The following is a 23,430-nucleotide window of genomic DNA, read 5'->3' on the forward strand; positions in this document are numbered from 1 at the left end:
ATTATGAAGTTTGAAAGTCATTTTGGTTTAAACATATTTTATTATTTTATGAAAATGAATTGGGATTGGTGAACAAGCATTACTGCTTATGTTAACACCGCGCCCATGCAACATAAAATACAAAATGAAATGGAGGATGTGACGTCATCGATATTGACTATTGCATAATATATTTTTAAGTACATATAAATATATACAGATTACATCAAATACAACTATTCTCTAAGTAGTCATAATTAGAGAGTTTCAGTTGTGTGTGTCTAACAAGCTATTGTAGGAATATAAATCAATCATGAGAAGGTTGTTGAGTTAATTTAAGTATTTTCTTGAGAAAATTTGAAGCGTTGTGTCTTGATGATATAATCGTGGACGGATTCAACTATTTTCTGGTTTACACAAGGAGTAAATTCTTTGTTCCCATTCAAAATGGTATCCAGGTTATAACTGGTAGTGCCGGGTAAAAAGGATTTGGCAAAAGAGGCAGTTCGACTGCAAACTTGTAATTCAGAGTTATTTCTTAAACTATATCTTGTAGTTTCGGAGATGGAGTAAATCTGAGTAGGTAAATGAATTTCTCTTTCAAATGATCACGAAGTTACCTACACAAAGTGTTTCAGTTTTAAAGACATTTACCTGAGTATGTTAATTAATTTATCTTAGTAAGTTTCATTAAGACTTCCACAAGATTCAGTTACATAGCAAATCAGTAATTAGCTAGGGTTAATCCATTCTATCAGACAGGGGAGTATGGTGTGTTTTCTTTGTTAATTACCTACTCCACTGTCTCATAACTGGGAGTCTCACAATTGCGAGTTCTCACAAATGGGAGTAGACCGAATAAGCTGATGCAATGTAAAACTTTAACTCACTCACACACTTGATTAAATACAGTGCAAGTGATTCTCTAGCATTTGATTTGTTAGTGAAGCAGTTGCTTTGGCATTATTATTTCCATGAACCCAGAAACAATTGGCCCCTCCTGCTAACAGACTACTGTTTCCTGATTGGTTGATAATAGAAGGGGTGGGGCTTGTGTTGATATATTGCACTGAATGATGTCGCTGATTCCTGTTGTTCTACTTATGTGTTAATGATTAAATAAGCTGTCTGTGAAGTTATTATTGTTGACATATCTGTTTGATTGGCAGGGCGGTAGGGGAACCTGATTGTTAAAGCTTTCGCTCGTCACGCCGAAGACCCGGGTTCAATTCCCCACATGGGTACAATGTGTGAAGCTCATTTCTGGTATCCCCAGCCGTGATATTGCTGGAATATTGCTAAAAGCGGCGTAAAACCAAACTCACTCACTCACTGTTCGATTGGCATTTTAGAAGTTTGTGAGTAACAGTAAAGCCAGCAAAGTATGGATGACAACTTCTTTGTTATGAAGTGATGTTTCAGTATAGATCGTTATACTGTTACATGCGTTAAAGGATCCTACTGTCAAGCATCATCATTTGGGAAACATTTCGGTTTGAACATTTTTCGTAAACAGAAGAAAGGGTCGTGAAATGTGTGCAGCCAAAGAAGCACACATAGTGTTTCAGCGATTTCCTAGTTTCTTACTATTTGTTGTGTATTGTGATACAGTGGTATTGTCAGTATCAGTTGGTATCATGATTCATATTGTATCATGTCATCTCAAGCGAGACTCAGAACATGAATGTTCAGCTAATTAAATCATGTATGTTCAAATTTTGACGCATGTAACAAATGTATTGTAGTGAATTCTCACTGAGGTATACTTTTGTGAAACATTTGATCCACATGCCAATGGAGTATGAAAATATTGCCTTAGAGTGCAAACAGGTGGTTGTGATAACCAACATAAATCTTTCATAATGTCATCATGTCCATGCTTGTGTGAGTTGTTTGAGAAGTATTCCTCTATTCCTTGTGCAGAATGGCTAATAACAACCATCGAGAATTGATGCAGAATAAGATGGAGCTCATATGGGGTAAAGTCCTAACAGATGAAGAAAATCGCCAGTAGGTATACATTTATCTGACGTATTTCATGGTCTTATCGTATTTGGCACATTGTTCAGCCTCCATGTTTTATGATTCTGATTCTCAGTAGAATTCTACTGAGAAGGGGATGATCAGGCTTATACAAGAATGATGTCATGAGAAGGTCTTCATGCTATTGACCACTAGTATGCTTGGTTATTATTTACAGCATCTGTGAGTTAGTTGGAATATTGTTGGAAACAGTTTTCAAGTCAGTTCAATTAGAGCTAGAGTTATGCATGTTTGAACTTTTCTTTCCTTACCTTGAAACTGCAAGTCAAATATAAGGAGGATTGACAATTGCCATAAGTTTATCTATTAAGTTTGCACATAACACCAATATTGCACAGTAGCAATAGAAAATAGAGGCTTATGCAAAGTTCCTTATCCCTCCAGGTTAAAAGGTATTGATGTTAAACAACAATTATTACTGAGCTTGCAATTAAAGGGCCTGATAATTTCCTTAACATTGATAAATTGACTTGCCTCCACAAACTGGTAGCAACCTCCAGTCACTGACATAGAACACAACACAGTGTAAACTAGGTGTAATATTGCATATCATGAGTTCAGTTAAGACACTATATTTGTATGTAATTGTCTTATGTCTTATATTCAGGTTCGGAGCAAGCTCTGTCAACTGGGCATCCCCATTTGAGACATTTCCCAGATTTGTAGAGCTACTCAACCTACCAGCATACCGCTACAGTGTGTTACTAGGGATGGCTGTCAGTGTTGGTGGACTCACAGAGTCTTTGGTAGGTGGTCCTGTTGTTACAGTGTGTTACTAGGGATGGCTATCAGCGTTGGTGGACTCACAGAGTCTTTGGTAGGTGGTCCTGTTGCTACAGTGTGTTACTAGGGATGGCTATCAGCGTTGGTGGACTCACAGAGTCTTTGGTAGGTGGTCCTGTTGCTACAGTGTGTTGCTAGGGATGGCTATCAGCGTTGGTGGACTCACAGAGTCTTTGGTAGGTGGTCCTGTTGTTACAGTGTGTTACTAGGGATGGCTATCAGCGTTGGTGGACTCACAGAGTCTTTGGTAGGTGGTCCTGTTGTTACAGTGTGTTACTAGGGATGGCTATCAGCGTTGGTGGACTCACAGAGTCTTTGGTAGGTGGTCCTGTTGCTACAGTGTGTTAGCTAGGGATGGCTATCAGCGTTGGTGGACTCACAGAGTCTTTGGTAGGTGGTCCTGTTGCCACAGTGTGTTACTAGGGATGGCAGTCAGCGTTGGTGGACTCACAGAGTCTTTGGTAGATGGTCCTGTTGCCACAGTGTGTTACTAGGGATGGCTATCAGCGTTGGGTAACTCACAGAGTCATACAAGTGAGGTGTTGTGATACAACTGAGACTGTCACCCAACTGTCATACAACTGAGGAACTGTTTCTAAGCATCAACGAACCTGCCGACCAACTCACTGAATGAGTGACTGACTGTATTTCTTTGTATTGAAGGTGAAGCACTCCAGCAGTTCAATGTACAACTATCTGAGGGGCCACAACTACGAGGGCGAACAAATGGAGAAGTTTGTGGAGACTCTTGTACAGATCTTCAAGGACTTCCAGAAAGTAGACAGGTACATTAGATATGTCTTGAGTGCTAGGGGTGGGGTAACCAAGTGGTGAAGGCGTTCGCTCGTCACGCCGAAGACCTGGGTACAGTTCCTCGCATGGGTCGAATATGTGACACCCCTTTCCGGTGTCCGCCGTGATATTGCTGGAACATCTGTAGATGTCCTACCACAGAAATACTGTTCAGAGACTTCTAAATACCAAGTTGAATTTAAACAGTACTGTGTTTTATTTTGAATCTTTCATTGCAGATTTGACTTTAACTCACCTATAGAATATCCCTTCTTTGTGCTGAATATGTGAGGAAGAAATGTGTGGTGGTACTTAATTGATGGAAATCTCTCAACTTCCCCAAAGAAAGTCTTTAAAAGGCATTTAGAACAGATACACATAATGGGGAAAGTTATGGATTACAGCTTCTGCCATATGAGGAACACAACATTTCAGATTGTATTCTTACTCCTTTAACAGGTGAATGAAAGTTAGGAATCAGAAAGAAATGAAATGAATAAAATGCCTGTAGTAGTCCTGGATATTGTGAAGTCAAGGATGGTACATAGTGAATGTGAAACTTGGCATGATGTCTTCCTTCAGGGTGTCGGTGCCTCTACTGAAGATGATTGACCAGATGCTGTCCAAGGGCTGTTTCTCCTCCTTCACAAACACAGAAGGGTCAGTACAGGATCTTTCTATTTTAAAAATGGTACCATTAATTCTTGGATCATCCCATGCTTTATAATAATGTTGGTAGGCAGAGAACTGATGGCTATTTGTTGTGGTTCGGTGATAAAAAGTTTAGTTTCAATGATAAAAAGAACATTTTTTGCAAACAATGTCATCAATCTGGAGTAATCTTTACATGGGGCTTCAATTACAATGACTATTGGATAACCAAACTCCTAAACTTGTTTCCTACTTTATGATGTAACGCTTACGATTAACTTCTAGTGCAGTGTATTGTATATCCACTAGGGAGCCATTCACTGCCAATGGTGCCATAGGTTTGTTCAGATATCCATTCAAATGACAGTCTTGAGCGAGAGAAAATCTGTGCAAAGATACTGAATGGTGGTGAGTGTTTATCATAACACAGATGTAATACACTGGATAATTGGGGTGGAGTTAAGATTCATGTTATTTCATCTCTCTGCAGACATCCCTTCCCGCTTGACATGACAGAACTGGTGAAGAAGGAATTAGCTCGCAGTGGAGACCCCAACAAGTTGATGGCAGGAGCTGATGTGTAAGTTGCCAGTTTCAAATATATTCCATAGAGGCATGAGGCATGGATGGTTGTTTGTTTAATGTGTGACGATATGCTATGACTCCCTCAGCCTGAGGTGGTTCACGTTCCAGCTGTGCCCTGATTGTTGTGATCCTTGGTGTGTCTGCACCATGCTCCTGCCCAGTGCTTCACAACAGAAGTGGCAGCCACGTCATTTGGTGCTTTCTCACCAGAAGGAAGTTGGATATCACTCCCTCCATCCATCCCTCCATCCATCCCTCCATCACTCTCACTCACTCACTCACTCACTCACAACTCACTCACTCACTCACTCACTCACTCACTCACTCAGAACAGAGTTATATTTCTAGTTTATGTTAGACTGTTGCTTAGCTTGGGCATTGTGGCATACATTGAAAGCTGTAACACATGCACCATACTAATGTATGTTCATATTGCTGCATTTACACCATTGCATTAGTATCAGTATGCATTTCTGAACTCCCTAGTTTGTGCACAACCAATATAATTTGATCAGCCTTCATCCAAATGGGAACCTGTCCCCTAGGTAAACACAGGCAAGTTTCAAACAAAATCACTACACAAAGATGAATCCTCAAGTTTCATGTCCCATGAAAATTCTGTGGTCAGTCTCACTAGGATTGTATTTTTCCACTGCAGGTACTGTGGGCTTCTGGAATTCTCAGGGGACAACCGGAAAAAGGTGTTGCTAAACCTTGCCATGCTCCTTTGTCACAGATACCCAAGAGTAAGTATCACACAATGGGGGAAAAAAATCATTAAAATGTTTGTGGTCAAGTTATGGTGGGATAGTCTAGTGGTAGAGCTGTAGGCGGCATGTCCTGCTGATGACCTATGACTGGTTCACTGTGGGTATGCCTATTGTTTGTTTGTGCCCACTGCTATAGTGTTAAAACAGTGTTGCTAGAAGCAGGTCTATAACCATCATCTGCCCATCTGGGTGTCGTACAAAGGGGGGAGGTGGTGTGGCCTAATGGTTAAAGCGTTGGCTCGTCACGCCGAAGACCCGGGTTCGAATCCCCACATGGGTACAATGTGTGAAGCCCATTTCTGGTGTCCCCCGCCGTGATGTTGCTGGAATATTGATAAAAGCGGCGTAAAACCAAACTCAGTCAGTCAGTCGATTTTCTTAGCACAACCAGTTGTGTAGATCAATGCTCATGCTGATGATCACTGGATTGCCTGGTGCAGACTCGATTATTTACAGACTGCCGCCATATAGCTGGAATATCGCTGAGAGTGGCGTTAAAGAACAAACCAATCACAGCACAAACGTTTGATCGTAACTCCCAGACATTAACAACAGTCATTGCACTAAGGTAGTTTTGTACAACAGCATCCTGTTCTGCTGATTTTAAGCTTCATATATGAGAAAATACATTGACTACACAGGAAATATTTTGCTTTTTAGTTTTGATCCTGAATTAATGTCTTCAGCTTCTTGTATACATCTTCAGCTGATCACCATCTCTATATCTGTCTGACCCAGGTACGGAAGTCTACAGCCAACAAGTTGTATGAAGCCTTAGTGACATATGATGGTGTTGTATCTGATGAAAATCTGGACGAGGCCCTCAATGTACTTAGTGACACAAACTGGTGAGTTAAATTACTTAACAAACTGTTGTTGCAGAGCTTGGGAGGGTTGTCTGTGGAGGCCGCATCATTGAGAGCTTGGGAGGGTTGGAGGCCGCATCAGTGAGGAGGCTTCTGTGGAGGCCGATCATTGAGAGCTTGGGAGGGTTGTTGTCTACGGAGGCCGCATCATTGAGAGCTTGGGAGGGTTGTCTGGAGGCCGCATCATTGAGAGCTTGGGAGAGGCCGCATCATTGAGAGCTTGGATAAGGGTTGTCTGCGGAGGCCCTACATTGAGAGCTTGGATAAGGGTTGAAATATGGAAAATGTGCTTAAATAATGCTTTATTAAGATTCAAAATGCATAATGTTTTACTCTTGTGTCTGTTTATGTTGGTTTTTCTCCCATCCTTATTCAGCTAAAACAGGAATACACAATAGTTCAATGATGTGAATGTACATCAAAGGGAGGTAACTGTTGACAGACTGCCAGTTTACTCCAACACATTATATGTATGTATGATTTAGCTAGATCTCCCCAGGAGGTTGTGGCAGCTGAGTGAACTCTGCCTTTCCCAGTGACGGATGTGAGTGTGAGTCAATCACGTGTCAGTTCTCAAAAATAATTCACTTTCATTTCTTTACCACCTCGTTTCTGAGATGAACAAAATAAAACACAAACTGAACACAAGTATTTGCTCATTAGTACTCAGTTGTGGTGTACATGCCATGGAAGTGACATGAATTACAGTGTGTAAAATATCATTATTTACTTATTTCCATTCAGATTTGCCCATTCATGTTCTTTTCATGATACAGAAATGAGTAGGGCTGCATTGATTCACCCAGACCTCAATTCGATTCGATTTTCGATATTGGATCCTTCATACAAGTAAAACATCAGATTTCATTTAACTCTCAGTGTCGGCTTGTTTAGTGTGAAATCCATCGTCAACTTGGCGATGTCTACTAACAACAATTCACATTGGATTATTAGCCCGGTGTCAATCACCTTTCGCCTTATTTCAGCGCTCAAAACTACTCGAGTTGGAGTCAAAATTACGTTCAGGCTGTGTGCAAATAATTTAAATAGGTATTCAAATATCGAATCAAAATAGTGGTAATGGTTATCAAATATCGAAACTAAGGTGTCAGATTCGATTTTCGATGAATTGACACAAATTGTTGGAGCCCTAGAAATGAGAAATGCTGTTCCTGTCAAGGATTTAGAACACTTGTCACTGACCAGCTGGTTAGACAGGTCATCTGACCCTAAAGGAAGGTTTGTCATATCCTCAAACAGGGAGGTGTATGACCACTAAACTTCTGAGGGAATAGGATTAACAATTCAGTACATGTATCTATTTATTACAAGAATGCATCCTATGTATTTTTGTGATTCATGATGGCTGGCTTGTCATGGCTTCATGTCCCTATCTTCTATATGTGTTTTACCAATGGATATGACAGACATTGCAACTGTTCAGTTCTGTAGTTGAGCATTGTTTTAGTCATACTTATTAACTGGATCTACCAAACCAAAATTTTACCTTCCACTGTATCTGTTGCCTAATTGTTGAAGTAGTAATAATATGATGTATGAGTTTTAAAAGGGAAGTAACTCTTTGTAACAAATCACGCTCATCACGCCGAAGACCCGGGTTTGATTCCCCACATGAGTACGATGTGTGAAGCCCATTTCTGGTGTCCCCCCCCGTGATATGGCTGGAATATTGCTAAAAGTGGAGTAAAACCCAACTCACTCTATCATTGTGAAACAAAACAGTGCAGCGTCACATCATTTTCAACACATTTTACATCATTATATTATTGAAGATATATTTGCTGCAAGAAGAAAGCTATAAACTAAATAAAAATGAGTAAAAGATTTTCTGTGTTGGATGCAAGCACTGGGTGAAGTGTCTATAAATATTTGGTTTTAGTCTAGCCCTTAGTGATGTTGGTTGGTTAACATATAAGGACAAGACATTGTCCAGAAATTGAAGGCTTTTGCATCTAGGCAAATACTGAACTCATCTTGAAGCCTTTTTTTAAATGCCCATATATTGTTTGTCTCTGGGATTTACCTGGCTGAGCTCGGCAGGTATTCCAGGTTAGAATTGGTCCCCAGTAGGGAGTGGATGAGTTTAGTTTAGTGCACTCAGCAATATACCAGCTATATGGCAGCGGTCTGTAAATAATCGAGTCTGGACCAGACAATCCAGTGATTGACAGCATGAGCATCCATCTACGCAGTTGGGATACGATAACATGTCTCACTCAAGTCAGTGAGCCTGACCACCCGATCCCATTAGTCACCTCTTACGACAAGCATGGGTTGCTGAAGACAATTCTAACCCGGATCTTCGTGGGTTTGATCCCCAGTAACCTACACTGGCTGTAGGAGGTAACCGGATGGACCAGGTGGAGAAGATCCGGGACTTGATTGATAGTCAGTCATTGTACCATAGATTTCCTGAATCTTTAATGATTATTATGTTGTCCACTGTTATATAGCGAGAATGTTGTAGAGTGCTGCATTAAAACAACAACAAAGTGTGTTTGGTGAAACTCACAGTGGTCATGCATGTACCAACAGCAGTATGTATGTAGAATGCTATTTAACCTCTACCAGTGTAAGTACTAGTAACACTAATCACTGATAAAGGCTAAATATACACTTGGGACTGACAGTAATCATAGTTATAGTCATTAGTGTTGGGAATTGGTTTAAATCTCATAATTGATGATTGGTTCATTACAACCGATCAATCATCGAAAATAATTGGTTAGGTCATTTATCAAATGTTCCTGGTTATGTTTGTCAATGCACAAAAGGTAAAGAAAAAAACATGTAGTTCCTTTCGTTTTCTTTGCAAATTGCCCAAAATGCATTTACAAATTTCACATCTTTAAAGGATGACTAGCATGTTAGGAACATGAATTTCATGGAGTCTTTAAAATAAATTCAATCATGAATTGGAAGAGCTTGTAGTGCCAATGAAATCTAACAGACAAAACCAACCTTGTGAAAAATATTGTTATTGCAGACTAGTGTTCCAAAATTGATTGTGTTCGATTATGAGAAAACATGATTGATTGCTTGGTCGTTTTGTCATTGCGACCAATCTTCGATTATTTCAATTAATCGGACCACCACTAATAGTCATCCAGAGTTTTAAAACTCAGCATATTTGTACATGTGTCTGGAAATGGCCAAAAAATACAAACCCACATGTAAATGTGTGCACATGGATTTTTCTAGACTCGCTCAGAGGCGGATATTTGGACCCAAGTCTGAATCAAATGTTGGTAATAATTCCTGATAGTCATTACTGCTTTGCTTGTCACTCATAACAGCATCAGTAAGTAAGAAGAGGTATTAATTTATTGTAACATTTTTGCAATAACTTCAATGCAACATCTGAAACATTGCAATAACAAACATTAACACTTCTTGTGTTGGAATAAATCTGTCCCTTTTGAGAAAATCCCAGATCTGTACAAAATTGTTTGATCAACTCATCTACCAAGGGCCCTGAGTTTGGAATCCTGGTACAACTATTCCACAAGAAAGAGATTTTCATAATTTGTTTTAGATTATTCCTATTATCTCCAAGCTGTAGGCCAGGACACCACAATCTAATGCCTGTGTGCTTAGTGTCTGGTAAGTCTGTGGGGGAGGGCAATCCAGGTGTGATACTTGTGCTGATCTCTTTCATGTTGATAATATCCGTTAATTATTAGGATTATAGGATATTTAATTAGCGCACATATCCAGGCAACTAGTACATGCTCAAGGCACAGGAGTGTTCCCTTTGATCAACGGATGTCTTTTTTTCTGGCATTCTTTTAACCTCTTCAACTCCCTGGGGAGTATTCAACTCATGCTGCCTGTTAGGTGCAGCGAGTTATCACACAGCCTCATCCTCACAAGGTACCCATTTGCAGCTCGGTGAACTGGGACACATAGCCACTGTACATTGTCCAATGATACTGCACGTTACTATACCCGCAACTAGGTGTCTGCCCGTGTTCATGTGTCCACCATCTGGTCACCTACCATCGGATGAGTGGGTTCTTTTAAGTGCCCAGGGTTGTGTACTGCACACTAGGGGTTGTGACAACACTGAAAGAGCCTGCAAGTAATGTTAGCTCTACTAAACACAGTGTGTATTTCCATTCTAGATTTAGGCACAATACATGCCTAGTGTTGATAATTGTCTACTGTGCTCCATGATTAGGGTCAGATCAGAACTTCAGACACATATACTGGACAAAAATAGTTAGGGATACATGTATGTGTAAATTTTTAAATTATGAATAATGATCTATTCATTCATTGACACACTGATAAAATATCAATCATAAAAATACCAATATTCCTAACTTATTTTGTCCAGTATATGAATTCATATACATCAAGTGTGGAAACGATAGTGCCAGAATACCCTATTCAGAGATGATGAACCTGAATTGAGGCAACCAACAATGCTTGTGACGAATGGTTTCTTAAATTACTCATGTTAAAAAAGATTTAGCCATCCTTATTTAATAACATGATTGTGTGGTTTTGATAATAAGCCATCTTGTGCATTGCAGTCTGTTATCCAACCTTCCCATCACAAGTTGAACTAACATTAATTGGTTATTAATCAGTTAGATCAACTAGATCAATGACATGTCTAAATTACGGCTGATATATTTTAGCAACAATAATGTATGTCATGCCGCTGTATTTGTACAATTTGGTTCAAACTGCAATGTTTAATAAAAATAATAATACTGAACATTTACATAGTGCCAAATCGAACCACTAAGTGGGCTCAAAGCTCAATGTTTCCATCATATCAAGAATTTAGGGTATAATTTAGGAATCATAATGTGGGTATTCCTTGTGATTTAAAACAGGTAACATTCAGTTATAAGGAGACACTGACTGCCCAGTTGTCTAAGGCACCACAATTAGCTGATCAGAGTTGCATCCCTTGGGCATGCCAGGAACCTACGAATGTGGGTTTGAATCCAGTTTGGGCTTGGTTATGTTTCTGGGTTTTACAACATGATACTCATATGTGGTTTTCATGAAAATGGTTGACATCAGAGACATGTATCGGTTGACAAGAGAGACATGCATCGGTTGACATCAGGAACATGTATCGGTTGACATCAGAAACATGCATCGGTTGACATCAGAGACATGCATCGGTTGACATCAGGAACATGTATCGGTTGACATGAGAGACATGTATCGGTTGACATGAGAGACATGCATCGGTTGACATGAGAGACATGTATCTGTTGACATGAGAGACATGCATCGGTTGACATCAGAGACATGTATCGGTTGACATCAGAGACATGCATCGGTTGACATCAGAGACATGCATCGGTTGACATCAGAGACATGCATCGGTTGACATCAGAAACATGCATCGGTTGACATCAGAGACATGCATCGGTTGACATCAGGAACATGTATCGGTTGACATCAGAAACATGCATCGGTTGACATCAGAGACATGCATCGGTTGACATCAGGAACATGTATCGGTTGACATGAGAGACATGTATCGGTTGACATGAGAGACATGCATCGGTTGACATGAGAGACATGTATCGGTTGACATGAGAGACATGCATCGGTTGACATCAGAGACATGTATCTGTTGACATGAGAGACATGCATCGGTTGACATCAGAGACATGCATCACTTCAGGCTTTCCCCAGCTCAGATTCATGTATGTTTACAGTGCATTGTGCTAGAATTATACATGGAACTTGATGTGAAGTAGTTCCTCAGTCCCCAAAATAGTTCTAGTGTGTTGCAGAATGTGGATCAGATGGTCAAAATGTCTTCTGAATAGCAACATAACTTGAAAGAGCAATACCAACATGGATGACCAGATCTTGGTGTTGCTCTCTTGTCTGATGTCATGTTGTTGACTAATCTAACCACTAGACGCTCCATCCAGGCTTCGTCACTGACGACCAGGCCGCCTCCGTGGTGTAGTGCTTACAGCGGCGACCCAGAGAGCGGAAAGGCGCGGGTTCGATCCCCGGCCGCGTCATTCCAAAAGACGTTAAAATATGGTACTTGTTGGTGCCTGCCTAGTGCTCGGCATTAATATGCACAACAAGGACTGGTCGGCTCGGAGTCAGTATAATGTGTCTGAGTGGGGTATTCATGCTTCACTGCGGCATGGTACCTCAGTGAGCTAGCACTATAAAACCAGCTTAAGTCTGGGCTAGTACAAGCAGCCACACATACCCACGCATGCACATCGTCATATGAGCGAAATATTCTGAAGTACGACGTTAAACCCCATTTCACCTCACCTCACTCATCATTGACGACTAAGTTAATGAGCTGGGATATAATTCTTACCAATTATTTACAGGTCACTGGTATAAAATAACAAGTAAACATATGTCCTGAATTATGTTTAAGTGAACCAAGGCTGTTAAACATCATGATAAAGTTGAATAGCTTTAAGACTGTTATCTTAGAAACAAAGCCCCTTGTTCAGCAAATTGATTTCTTGCACAATAAGAATTACACTTTGTTTGACACGTCTGTATCACTTCAGTTTGGGGTTCTTGTTTACCCTTGTTTGTCATGTCTTGCAATGTCAACACAGTCTGAGGCTATAAGTTTCTCATGACGTCATGATGCCATGAGCAGCAGTCTCATTAAACACAGCAAACATGGATTGTGACATTTCTTGGTTAACACTGTTCTATAAATGAAACGAATATTTGTCCTGTACTTGTGAAGCCAAACATCAGATTGGCTTTCAGCTTTATTGTGTTACCCTCCATTGTTCTCTGTTTTCATTATTGACAATATGGGAATGTTGCTTGATGGATTTCATTAATTCTCCATGTTTCCAAATTAACATTGCTTGTCCCAGCCAGCATGTTTCCAATCTGTTAAACAAACACTTCAGGTTATTTAACTTTTATTACATTGAAGGGGCGGTGGGGTAGCCTAGTGGTTAAAGCGTTGGCTCGTCAAGCCGAAGACCCGGGTTCAAATCCCCACATGGGTACAATGTGTGAAGCCCATTTCTGGTGTCCCCTGCCGTGATGTTGCTGGAATATTGCTAAAAGCGGCGTAAAACCAAACTCAGTCAGTCAGTATTACATTGAAAAGGTCATGGGTTACCCAGTTGACAGACTGCAGTTTGGTATGCAGAGTTAATTCCCCTGGCGATGCCATGATTTAAATTCAATCACTAACTCACTCACTCCCTGTACATATTTCAAGGTAATTTTGTATCTGTGTGCAATTTTGATAGATTTAAGATACAATATCCAGTTGTGAAGAAGCTAGCTGTAATCCTGTGTCCATTTATGATTCAGGTGGACGTGCAATCAGTCAAATCTCCCATCACTACTGTTTGTGTCAGATTTAGTCCCACTGATCAAATATGTGAAGATATCTTTATGGAGTGGCTGGTCAATATCCTAATTTATGACAGGTCTTAATCTTTGTTAGCTGATGTCCTTTACTGACTGCTAGCTTTACTTAGGTATCATTAATTATCTGCATATTTCAGTAATTTCATACACTCCGTGAAGATTCGGGTTAGAATTGATCTTCAGCCACCCATGCTTGTCGTAAGAGGTGACTAAGGGGATCGGATGCTCACTCACTCACTCACTCACTCACTCACTCACTCACTCACTCACTCACTCACTCACTCACTCACTCACTCACTCACTCACTCACTCACTCACTCACTCACTCACTCACTCACTCACTCACTCACTCACTCACTCACTCACTCACTCACTGGAAAAAAATGTTTATTTAATTATTTTGTTTCCATGGTGTCCCCCGACGTGATATTGCTGGAACATTGCTAAAATTGACGTAAAAAACATAATCACTCACTCACTCACCCCAACGGTAGTGTGTCTCATGACAGTACCTTGACCTTTTTCAAGTGCAACAAAACATGCTGTAACATGTAGCTGATTGGATGTGTTCATCTTTTCAAAGGATTTCAAGTAAAGGATGAGTACTCAGTCCAAGCAAAAAACGTTTTTGTAATCGTCATGAAATAGCCGTTAGTTTACCTTGGTTTGATCAAGGCCAGGTACAATGGGATCCTGAAGTGTTTGGATAATACGAACTGTACTGAATAGCATAGCAGGCTGTATTAGGTGAACTTTCTAATCGGCCAATCACGTTGAGGCTTCTAACTTGTTGGTACAAATCCGCACAGCATTTAGACAAGCTTGTCTCCATATAGAAAATATGAATATGGTTGGGGATATCTGAATGCAAACAAATAAAGCATCTGTTATTTTGTACAGATCTTTTTGTCTTGTGTTGTTTTTGAGTGCACTTGAATCAACTATCATGTATCATGGCATTTTCTATTAAGGGTATACATATTTTTGTTTTATAGTGTTTATCCTGTGCTAAGATAAAAAAGGTTTTAGAGAGCTGATTGCCTCAAGAACCCACATGTCCTCCATTTGGATTGGGCAGTCAACAAGTTTGCTTGGAGGTTCAACTGACATGATGTCCAAGGGAGGTGTCCTCAAATCTGGAATTATCTTTGAGCTTAAAAGATCTATTTTTTAATAAAAATGCAAACTTGCTTCCTGGCAGTGAGATTATGTAAACTGTGAGTTTATCAAAGATGTTTACTACCCAAGGATTGTCAGCCACATGCCTGAGCTCCTGGGTTGAAATAAAGGTGGGAAATGATGATGACCTGCGTCACCTTGGCGTGATAAAACTGAAATACTTTGTTTACGGGGCGTTAAAGCCAACCTCACCATTTATTATACCTCATTTTATGTGTAAGTGTAAAAGTTGAGTCTTATCGTGTGTTATTCAAATACCATTAGTTCATCCCATCCTAATTTTTATCAATATCTCATATTTCATGATGAGATGATAGCATGTTTGTTCAGCATTTTTGAGTCACGTGAAGTCAGTTCTCTTGTTTCTTCTTTCTGGTGACCGAAATGTTTTTTCTCCTGGCTATGTTACTGGGCACTGGAGATGTGACTTTTAAGTACTGGTATGCAATCCTTGAAATGCAATCTTTGATGTTGAAAAGAGATCAAGGAAATCTTTGGATTTTTTAGTAGCAATTATTTTAACAAAGAACACAAACTTGAAACTATTATTTCACTTCCATCTGTTGACCGATCATTGGATTGATATGATGAATTTATAAAATATGAAACTGAGCTGAATTTTCTTACAGTGGTTACAGCACTTAACAATACAATCCTAGTGTAATTTTTCATATTTCCTTAATGTTGTTTTATAAACTAGATTAAAAATGTTCTTTGATCTTTTTCATGGAGAAAATAAACAGGAGATAACCTTTTCAAATGAATATGAAACTCTTCCTCAGATACTATCTGCCTTGCAACAAATTCTGCTTTTTAGAATCTTACATATTTGCCACCAAATGTTAGAACCTGAGAGCTATTTACTGTGGAATGATTGAAACGTAACACTCTATTCAAACAGATCTGATGACATGAATGGATTGTAACAAATCGTGATTGGTATTTGGAATTACAATCATCTTGTTTTACAGTGTTTTTTCTGCTTCAAATATATGCAACAAAAGAAATGATTATCCACGTGGGATGCCTTTGATCCTCGATGATGTAAATGTCAGCCATGATTCGAGTTCATGATTACCTGATCAAGTAACCTTCAACTTTGTAATTTCTCTATTCCCTATTTCCGTGGTGGGAGATCGCCTTTCCTCTGATCGCTTTGATCCATAAGTGTCCAGTAACATCATTTCGAGAACATATCTGAGTTTCAGTGTGATATAGCATAGCTGTTTTTGTCTCTTATTTATTTATTTTTTACTTTTTTTGGGTAGAAATTTAAGAATAATGTTAAAGGTCATGGTTTCTGTGAAATGTGAGAATTTATGGAATTCACTTAAAATCCAGTTTTGAATTAGTATGTTTGTTCCGAGAATGCATAAAGTACTGACTAGAAGTAATTTGCAAACATTGATTATCTTCAAACAGTGCTTTTAGGAAATTATTCATGTTTTTCATTATTTTGTTTTTTATGTGCATGGAGTTTGTCAGTTGATAACAGAGTAAGTAGATAAAATAATAAATAACAGTTAAAATATCCTACCATGAGATGTTCAGGTCCTTGTAATATGTTGTGCCATGACATCGGTTGTGTCGATAGCGACTGATTAATAGGTCAATTAATGTTGCCACAATCGTATTTAATGAAATAATTCTCAGAACCTTTGTATCTCAGAAAAATGTCCTTAGCATTTATTTCTACCGTTTACTTGAACTTATATATAAACGTGATATACCTTTTTCTAATAATAATATGTGTGCGCAGAAGAGTTTCCAATTTCTGTCGTTTCAAATGACTTGAATTTAAAGGGTGAGAATTTATGGATGTCAACTTCTTTATAATGAGGAACATGACGTTTCGGAGTATGTTTTTACTCCTTGCTCCTTGCTCAAGTGCTGTTGATAGATCTTCCTGCATCATCTCCCTGTTTTATGTTGTATAAAGTGTTTGAATCGTATTTCCGAGATGTAACATCGTTTTCTTTATAATAATGCATAATTTCTCACCCTTAATGCATTGCGCTTCTAAATTCCGAGGGGCAGTGGGATGGCCTAATGGTTAAAGTGTCCGCTCGTCACACTGAAGACCCGGGGTTCGATTCCCCATATGGGTACAATGTGTGAAGCCCATTTTTGGTGTCCACCTGTCATTCATTCACTCACTCAGACCTGAATTCATTATATAATTTTGTGGGGGGAAAAGAGAGCAGCCCTTTAGTCCTTCCCACTGGGGATAGTTTTCAGTTCCGTGATAAGACAAATGTCAAGTTTCACTGTATCCTATCTCTGCCTTACTGATGTCAAATAGCAACAAGGTATAACACTACAGCCTTATGTCTACCTCATAGTCAAGTGCATTGGCTGAACCATGTTTCCTTTGTAGCAGTGTCTTTCGTCTGTGAAATTAAAAAGAACTTGTTTCTTGTTCAAATAGAGCTTTTGTTTCTCAAGACGAGAGAAAACGATGTTATCTTTGAGTTGCGATAACCTCCACCAAGCAGATATATGTTTGTTTCTGTGAGTTGAGGTGAAATGAGGGGTTAATGTTGTGTTGAGATTATTTCACTTATAAACCAGTGTGCATGCACATGTGCGTGTGTGGCGGACTGTACGCATCCTGACATCTGCTGGTTTTATACAGCCAACCCACTGCCATGCCACAGCTGAACAAGACTGACATTTAGTCCCAGAAATAAAGTTATCTGATTTCAAAATATTTAAGAAATATTTATCTGCAAAAGAATCCCAGTGGAACCCAGAACAACTCTATATTACTAAGAGAATCTAGACTTGCCAAATCACTCTAGACCTGAGTAGGACTCCTATGTGTGAGTGAGTGAGTTTAGTTTTACGCCACACTCAGCAATATTCTACGCAATTGGGATACAATGACATGTGTCAACCAAGTCAGTGAGCCTGACCACCCGATCCATGTTGGCCATATGGTAGTTCTATATCGGTAGGAATTTTAAATGCCTGGTGATTTGCAGAACAGTAGTCATCTACAGTAGATGAACCCAGAACAATTCTAAATTACTAAGAGAATCTAGACTTGCCAAATCACTCTAGACCTGAGTAGGACTCCTATGTGTGAGTGAGTGAGTTTAGTTTTACGTCACACTCAGCAATATTCCAGCTATATGGCAGCAGTCTGTAAGTAATTGAGCCTGGACCAGACAATCCAGTGATCAACAGCACGAGCATCGATCTACGCAATTGGGATACAATGACATGTGTCAACCAAGTCAGTGAGCCTGACCACCCGATCCCGTTACTGAAGATCAATTCTAACCCGGATCTTCACAGGTTTACTCCTATGTAATTTATTCCCTAGAGTCTACACAAGATGACTGACTATATAGACACTAGACCATGAGACTGCAGTATGTCGACCACCCGATCCCGTTACTGAAGATCAATTCTAACCCTGATCTTCACAAGGTTTACTCCTATGTAATATATTCCCTAGAGTCTACACAAGATGACTGACTATTTAGACACTAGACCATGAGACTGCAGTATGTCGACCACCCGATCCCGTTACTGAAGATCAATTCTAACCCTGATCTTCACAGGTTTAAATTTATTCCCTAGAGTCTACACAAGATGACTGATATATAGACACTAGACCATGAGACTGCAGTATGTCGTACTTACCCCTGATCCCGCTACTGAAGATCAATTCTAACCCTGATCTTCACAGGTTCCTACATACAAGATGACTGACTCAGTATGCTCCACCAATTCGATCCTGTTACTGAAGATCAATTCTAACCCTGATCTTCACAGGTTTACTCCTATGTAATTTATTCCCTAGAGTCTACACAAGATGACTGACTATATAGACACTAGACCATGAGACTGCAGTATGTCGACCACCCGATCCCGTTACTGAAGATCAATTCTAACCCAGATCTTCACAGGTTTACTCCTATGTAATTTATTCCCTAGAGTCTACACAAGATGACTGACTATATAGACACTAGACCATGAGACTGCAGTATGCTCTAACCACCCGATCCCGCTACTGAAGATCAATGAAGATCCTATGTTCTAAAGTCTACACAAGATCTTCACAGGAAGATTTACTCCTATGTAATTTATTCCCTAGAGTCTACACAAGATGACTGACTATATAGACACTAGACCATGAGACTGCAGTATGTCGACCACCCGATCCCGTTACTGAAGATCAATTCTAACCCAGATCTTCACAGGTTTACTCCTATGTAATTTATTCCCTAGAGTCTACACAAGATGACTGACTATATATACACTAGACCATGAGACTGCAGTATTGTTGGCCACCACTTCAATCCCGTTAGGACTGAAGATCAATTCTAACCTGCAGGATCTTCACAGGAAGAATGGCAAAATTTAAAACTTCAGATCAGAGTTTGGTTTTAGAAGCAAAAACTTCAGATCAGAGTTTGGTTTTAGAAGCAACACGAAGTTTAATGGCCAGTTTAACAGTGCAACACTTTTACATTTCTATACCCGTGAAGGTTCGGGTTAGAATGAATCTTCAGTAACCCATGCTTGTCGTAGGAGGCTACCATCGGGATTGTGTGGTCAGACTCGCTGACTTGGTTGACACATGTCATTGTCTCCCAATTGCGTAGATCGATGCTCATGCTGTTGATCACTGGATTGTCTGGTCCAGACTTCGAATTACTTACAGACTGCTGCCATATAGCTGGAATATTGCTGGGTGTGGCGTAAAACTAAACTCACTCAGTTTACATTTCTATTGCATAGAAGTATAAGGCCTTAAATTGGCTGAATACTGCTGAAATATTCATTCATGGGTATCTACTGACTTGCTACAAGTTACAGCTTTTCTTTTTGGGGGTCCTAACTATTGCACATACAAGGATGTGAGAGTCAATGGAAACAAATAGAAAACAACTTGATTGATCTGTCAAATACATTGAATAGATCCTCTCACTAGAATGTATATTTGCTGAGTGTATACTTACACTGTAATTAGCATTCAAGTGATCAATGTGTCCCTCAGACCAAGCCTCAGAACGATTTATCTTTGTGAGTTGTCTAACCCTGACAAGTGCTCTGCACCATCATTGTGAGATAATCATGGCTGATTTATTTGTGGGAAGACTCGTTCGCTGTTGTAGCTTACGTTACACTGCAGATATCTCTAGCATCCCTTTTGAGAAATGTTGCAAGCCACAGTGTTTACATGAGTTAGCGAGTTTATGCAGTTTCTACAGTACATGCTGGATAACTAGGCAGTTTCAAAAGAGACAGCTATATGTTCCCCAGGAACATTTCTAGTGAAGCAGTGGATGTTGTACTTTGTGCCTTGTTTGAAGCTGGGACTTTGCATCTATTTTATTTACCCTATTAGTAAAGTTAACTGTTAACCCTTAGATTGATATGCATCATGCAACGTGCATTATTTCTTTGAGAGGCATTTTTCGAAGTTGTAAAGATGAAGGAAAACCAAGTTCTATGGATAGGCAACTTCTTTATTACAATGAGTGCGACGTTTTGGTGTATGTATAGAATGACTTCAAATTGATTGTCTGGACTTCCAGTTTGTTCAAACCTGGTCACCTTTGAGATCTGTGGTAGCTACAGATACTGAATCTCAACAAAAAGTAGGATTGGAAAGAGGATTTAAGCAAATATGTTCATGATTTTGTTCAAGTGAAAGGGTTGTTTGGTTTAATTAGAATAGTTATGAAGTCTAACAGTGTATTAAGGTATTTGTATGACAGTGAAAACAGTAATTTTGGTCTGGCTTGCAGATTATGTCTTCAGAATGTGTCTAATGTAAAAAATTATTGACCATTTACACAGCACCGATTCTCCATCACTAAGGGGCTATTGCAGAGTATAAACTCATATCACCCTAGTAAACAGATCCACAAGCACACAAATTACTTGATGCCACAGTGCAATATACCATTTGATTTGATTTATTCTCTTATAGGCATTAATGGAGAATCGGTGCTGTGTAAATGGTCAATAAGTTTTATTATCCCCTATTACAATGAAATTAGCATAGGTTATACATTGTTATACAAGGAAGTGTGTCATGTGTTTTATGTGTGCTTTTTTCAGATTATAACTGAGGTATTATCCTACCTGCACATATCGCCTAAACAGTCGTGTGTGTTTTAGCATTTACAGATTCCCATGTATCTTTTCTGGGAAACAATACAATTGAAAGTAGTGTTGAAATCTTATCAGTAGTTTCACTAATGAATTTTGACATATAAGAGTTGTTGATAGTGATGGGACTCTCATACTGTCATGGATCAGCTATTGAATGGCTAGACTAACGCTTAGTCTCTGAATATATATGATTTTCATTGTAACAAATGAACCCATTTAAATCGAAAAGGAGCCCCAGGAGACCAGAGGTCCTGAACCTGGGGAAATATGGACTTGCGTCATTTAGAGTTTTAGCATTGCAGGGAAGGCAGGGTTGTAGGGAAAATAATGTGGTTCAGGGACTGTGAGACAGACTGTTGAAGGTTCTACCATCTGGCCTGCACAGAAACAGTGAAAAAACAAGCTTTGTTACATATAAAACCAACTCATAAACTGGAATATGAGAAAAAACAAACATTTAAAGAATAACCAATTACTGATTATTTGTAAGATCCTAATCTTACTGTTCAACATTAATTCATAAGGGACAGATAATGCATATTTCAGAATTACAAGGAAGCAGTTCTTGATATTCCACATAGTTTTCTTATTGCAAGTATTCACTTCAGCTCAGTAACTGTATTGTTGGAACAACGTCACATTAAGTCATGTGGGATGTCCTGAAGAACGGAAACATTCACCCCAATCATCAACTCTCCGCAAACAATAAAAACAGTTGTATAATTACTGTAATATGACCAATCAGCCAGAAACAAAAAGTGATTCTACTAAGTGCAAATTCCTGGAGCTAATTACTGATATGTTCAATTTAGTCTCCTTGACGCTACAGCTAAAGAAGCTGATCTTGTGTCTAAATATATTCTGATAAATACCCAAGAAATGATTCCACATGCACCACATGCGAATGGAAAATTCATCTGAAGCTTGCAGCATCTACTTACTTAATTAGTTGTCAATTACGGTAGTCAGATGCTAGTTCATGCTTCATGCTTCAGTGGTCAGCTGGTCACCCTGAACAGCTGGGGTCAGACGGACTTCAGAGGAGAGTGGGAAGCGTTATTAAAATGAGAACTGAAGAGATTTAGGATATCAGGGGCTTCTTGAATGAAAATGAGAGCCGTAATGGGTCTACCATATGGTTATGTAAGTCCAAGCAGGTTCTATCATAAATGTTTTCCTGTAGTGTTGATATTCTGTGTTGAAAGTAGTTCTCAGTTTACCAGAAATTGTTGAGTGGGATATATATTTAGTAGGGCTGTGTATTGGCAAATAAATTGTATTGCAATATATTGCGATTCTGGTACCTGTATTCCGATATGTATTGCGATATACTGTTGGTGTGTTTGTAGAGTCACTGGAGAAGCCTTTAACAAAACTTATCGTAACATTTGAAATGTTAGGTGAGGGCTGAAATATCTGATCTACCGATTGATCAAATTCATGTTTTATTACCCATCTTATTACAAGATCATGAGCCTTATAACAATATTTAGAGGTAATGTCAAAGATTCCTGTGACATTGCTGTACATTTGAGTAAAATTATGTTGCCTTAGCTATTTTTGCTAAAAAAATGTTTTGTCTTACTGAATGTCCTGTTTTTGGAGTTTTTGTTTTTAAACCCTACAAACATGTTTGGAGAACTAGAGTAATGTTAAGCCATGTTTGTTTATATCTTCATATGGCCCTTTTCCAGCCTCGAACAGGGAATAATACAAGAAGGAATCAGAACCTCGATGGTGTGTGTGTGTGTATTTAGGTGTACTGTTAAATTTTTGCTAATGAAAAAAAAATCCAGTGTTCCATCTAAACACTGAACTATGCTGTTTGAGCCTAAGTTTTCCCAGCAAACATTGCCTGTCTGGCTTGGCAAGGGTCTGCCAATGGGAGATAGTTTGGACTTGCATCCTCACGACAAACCTGACGTCATCTCAGTACATGCTCTGGTTACAAGCGATGTTGTTATTGTCAGTAGTTCTGATCTGACAAGACTGTGACATTACCTAGTGGATAAAGTGTGTCATCATGCAAAGACCTAGGTTTGATTTTCTACTCGGAAACAATCTCAGTAACCATTTTTGGTGTTCCTTGGCTTGATATATTGGGGACTCACTCACTCACTCACTCACTCACTCACTCACTCACTCACTCACTCACTCACTCACTCACTCACTCACTCACTCACTCACTCACTCACTCACTCACTCACTCACTCACTCACTCACTCACTCACTCACTCACTCACTCACTCACTCACTCACTCACT

The 23,430-nt window shown here is 39.3% G+C and overlaps 1 protein-coding gene across 1 annotated transcript in view; it reads left to right on the plus strand.

Annotated features, from left to right (window-relative positions):
* LOC124263808 (tubulin-specific chaperone D-like) overlaps positions 1-23,430 on the plus strand; it is a 96,439-nt gene that overhangs the window by 46,525 nt on the left and 26,484 nt on the right. Inside the window, 7 exon segments of the mRNA XM_046698537.1 lie at positions 1,903-1,989; positions 2,630-2,768; positions 3,469-3,590; positions 4,180-4,257; positions 4,739-4,828; positions 5,492-5,579; positions 6,342-6,451. Of these exon segments, the coding sequence (XP_046554493.1) occupies positions 1,903-1,989; positions 2,630-2,768; positions 3,469-3,590; positions 4,180-4,257; positions 4,739-4,828; positions 5,492-5,579; positions 6,342-6,451 (714 nt within the window).

The sequence above is a fragment of the Haliotis rubra genome, unplaced genomic scaffold (genome assembly GCF_003918875.1).
Source record: "Haliotis rubra isolate DU_JTF1 unplaced genomic scaffold, ASM391887v1 Scf9, whole genome shotgun sequence".
NCBI classification, from domain to species: domain Eukaryota; kingdom Metazoa; phylum Mollusca; class Gastropoda; order Lepetellida; family Haliotidae; genus Haliotis; species Haliotis rubra.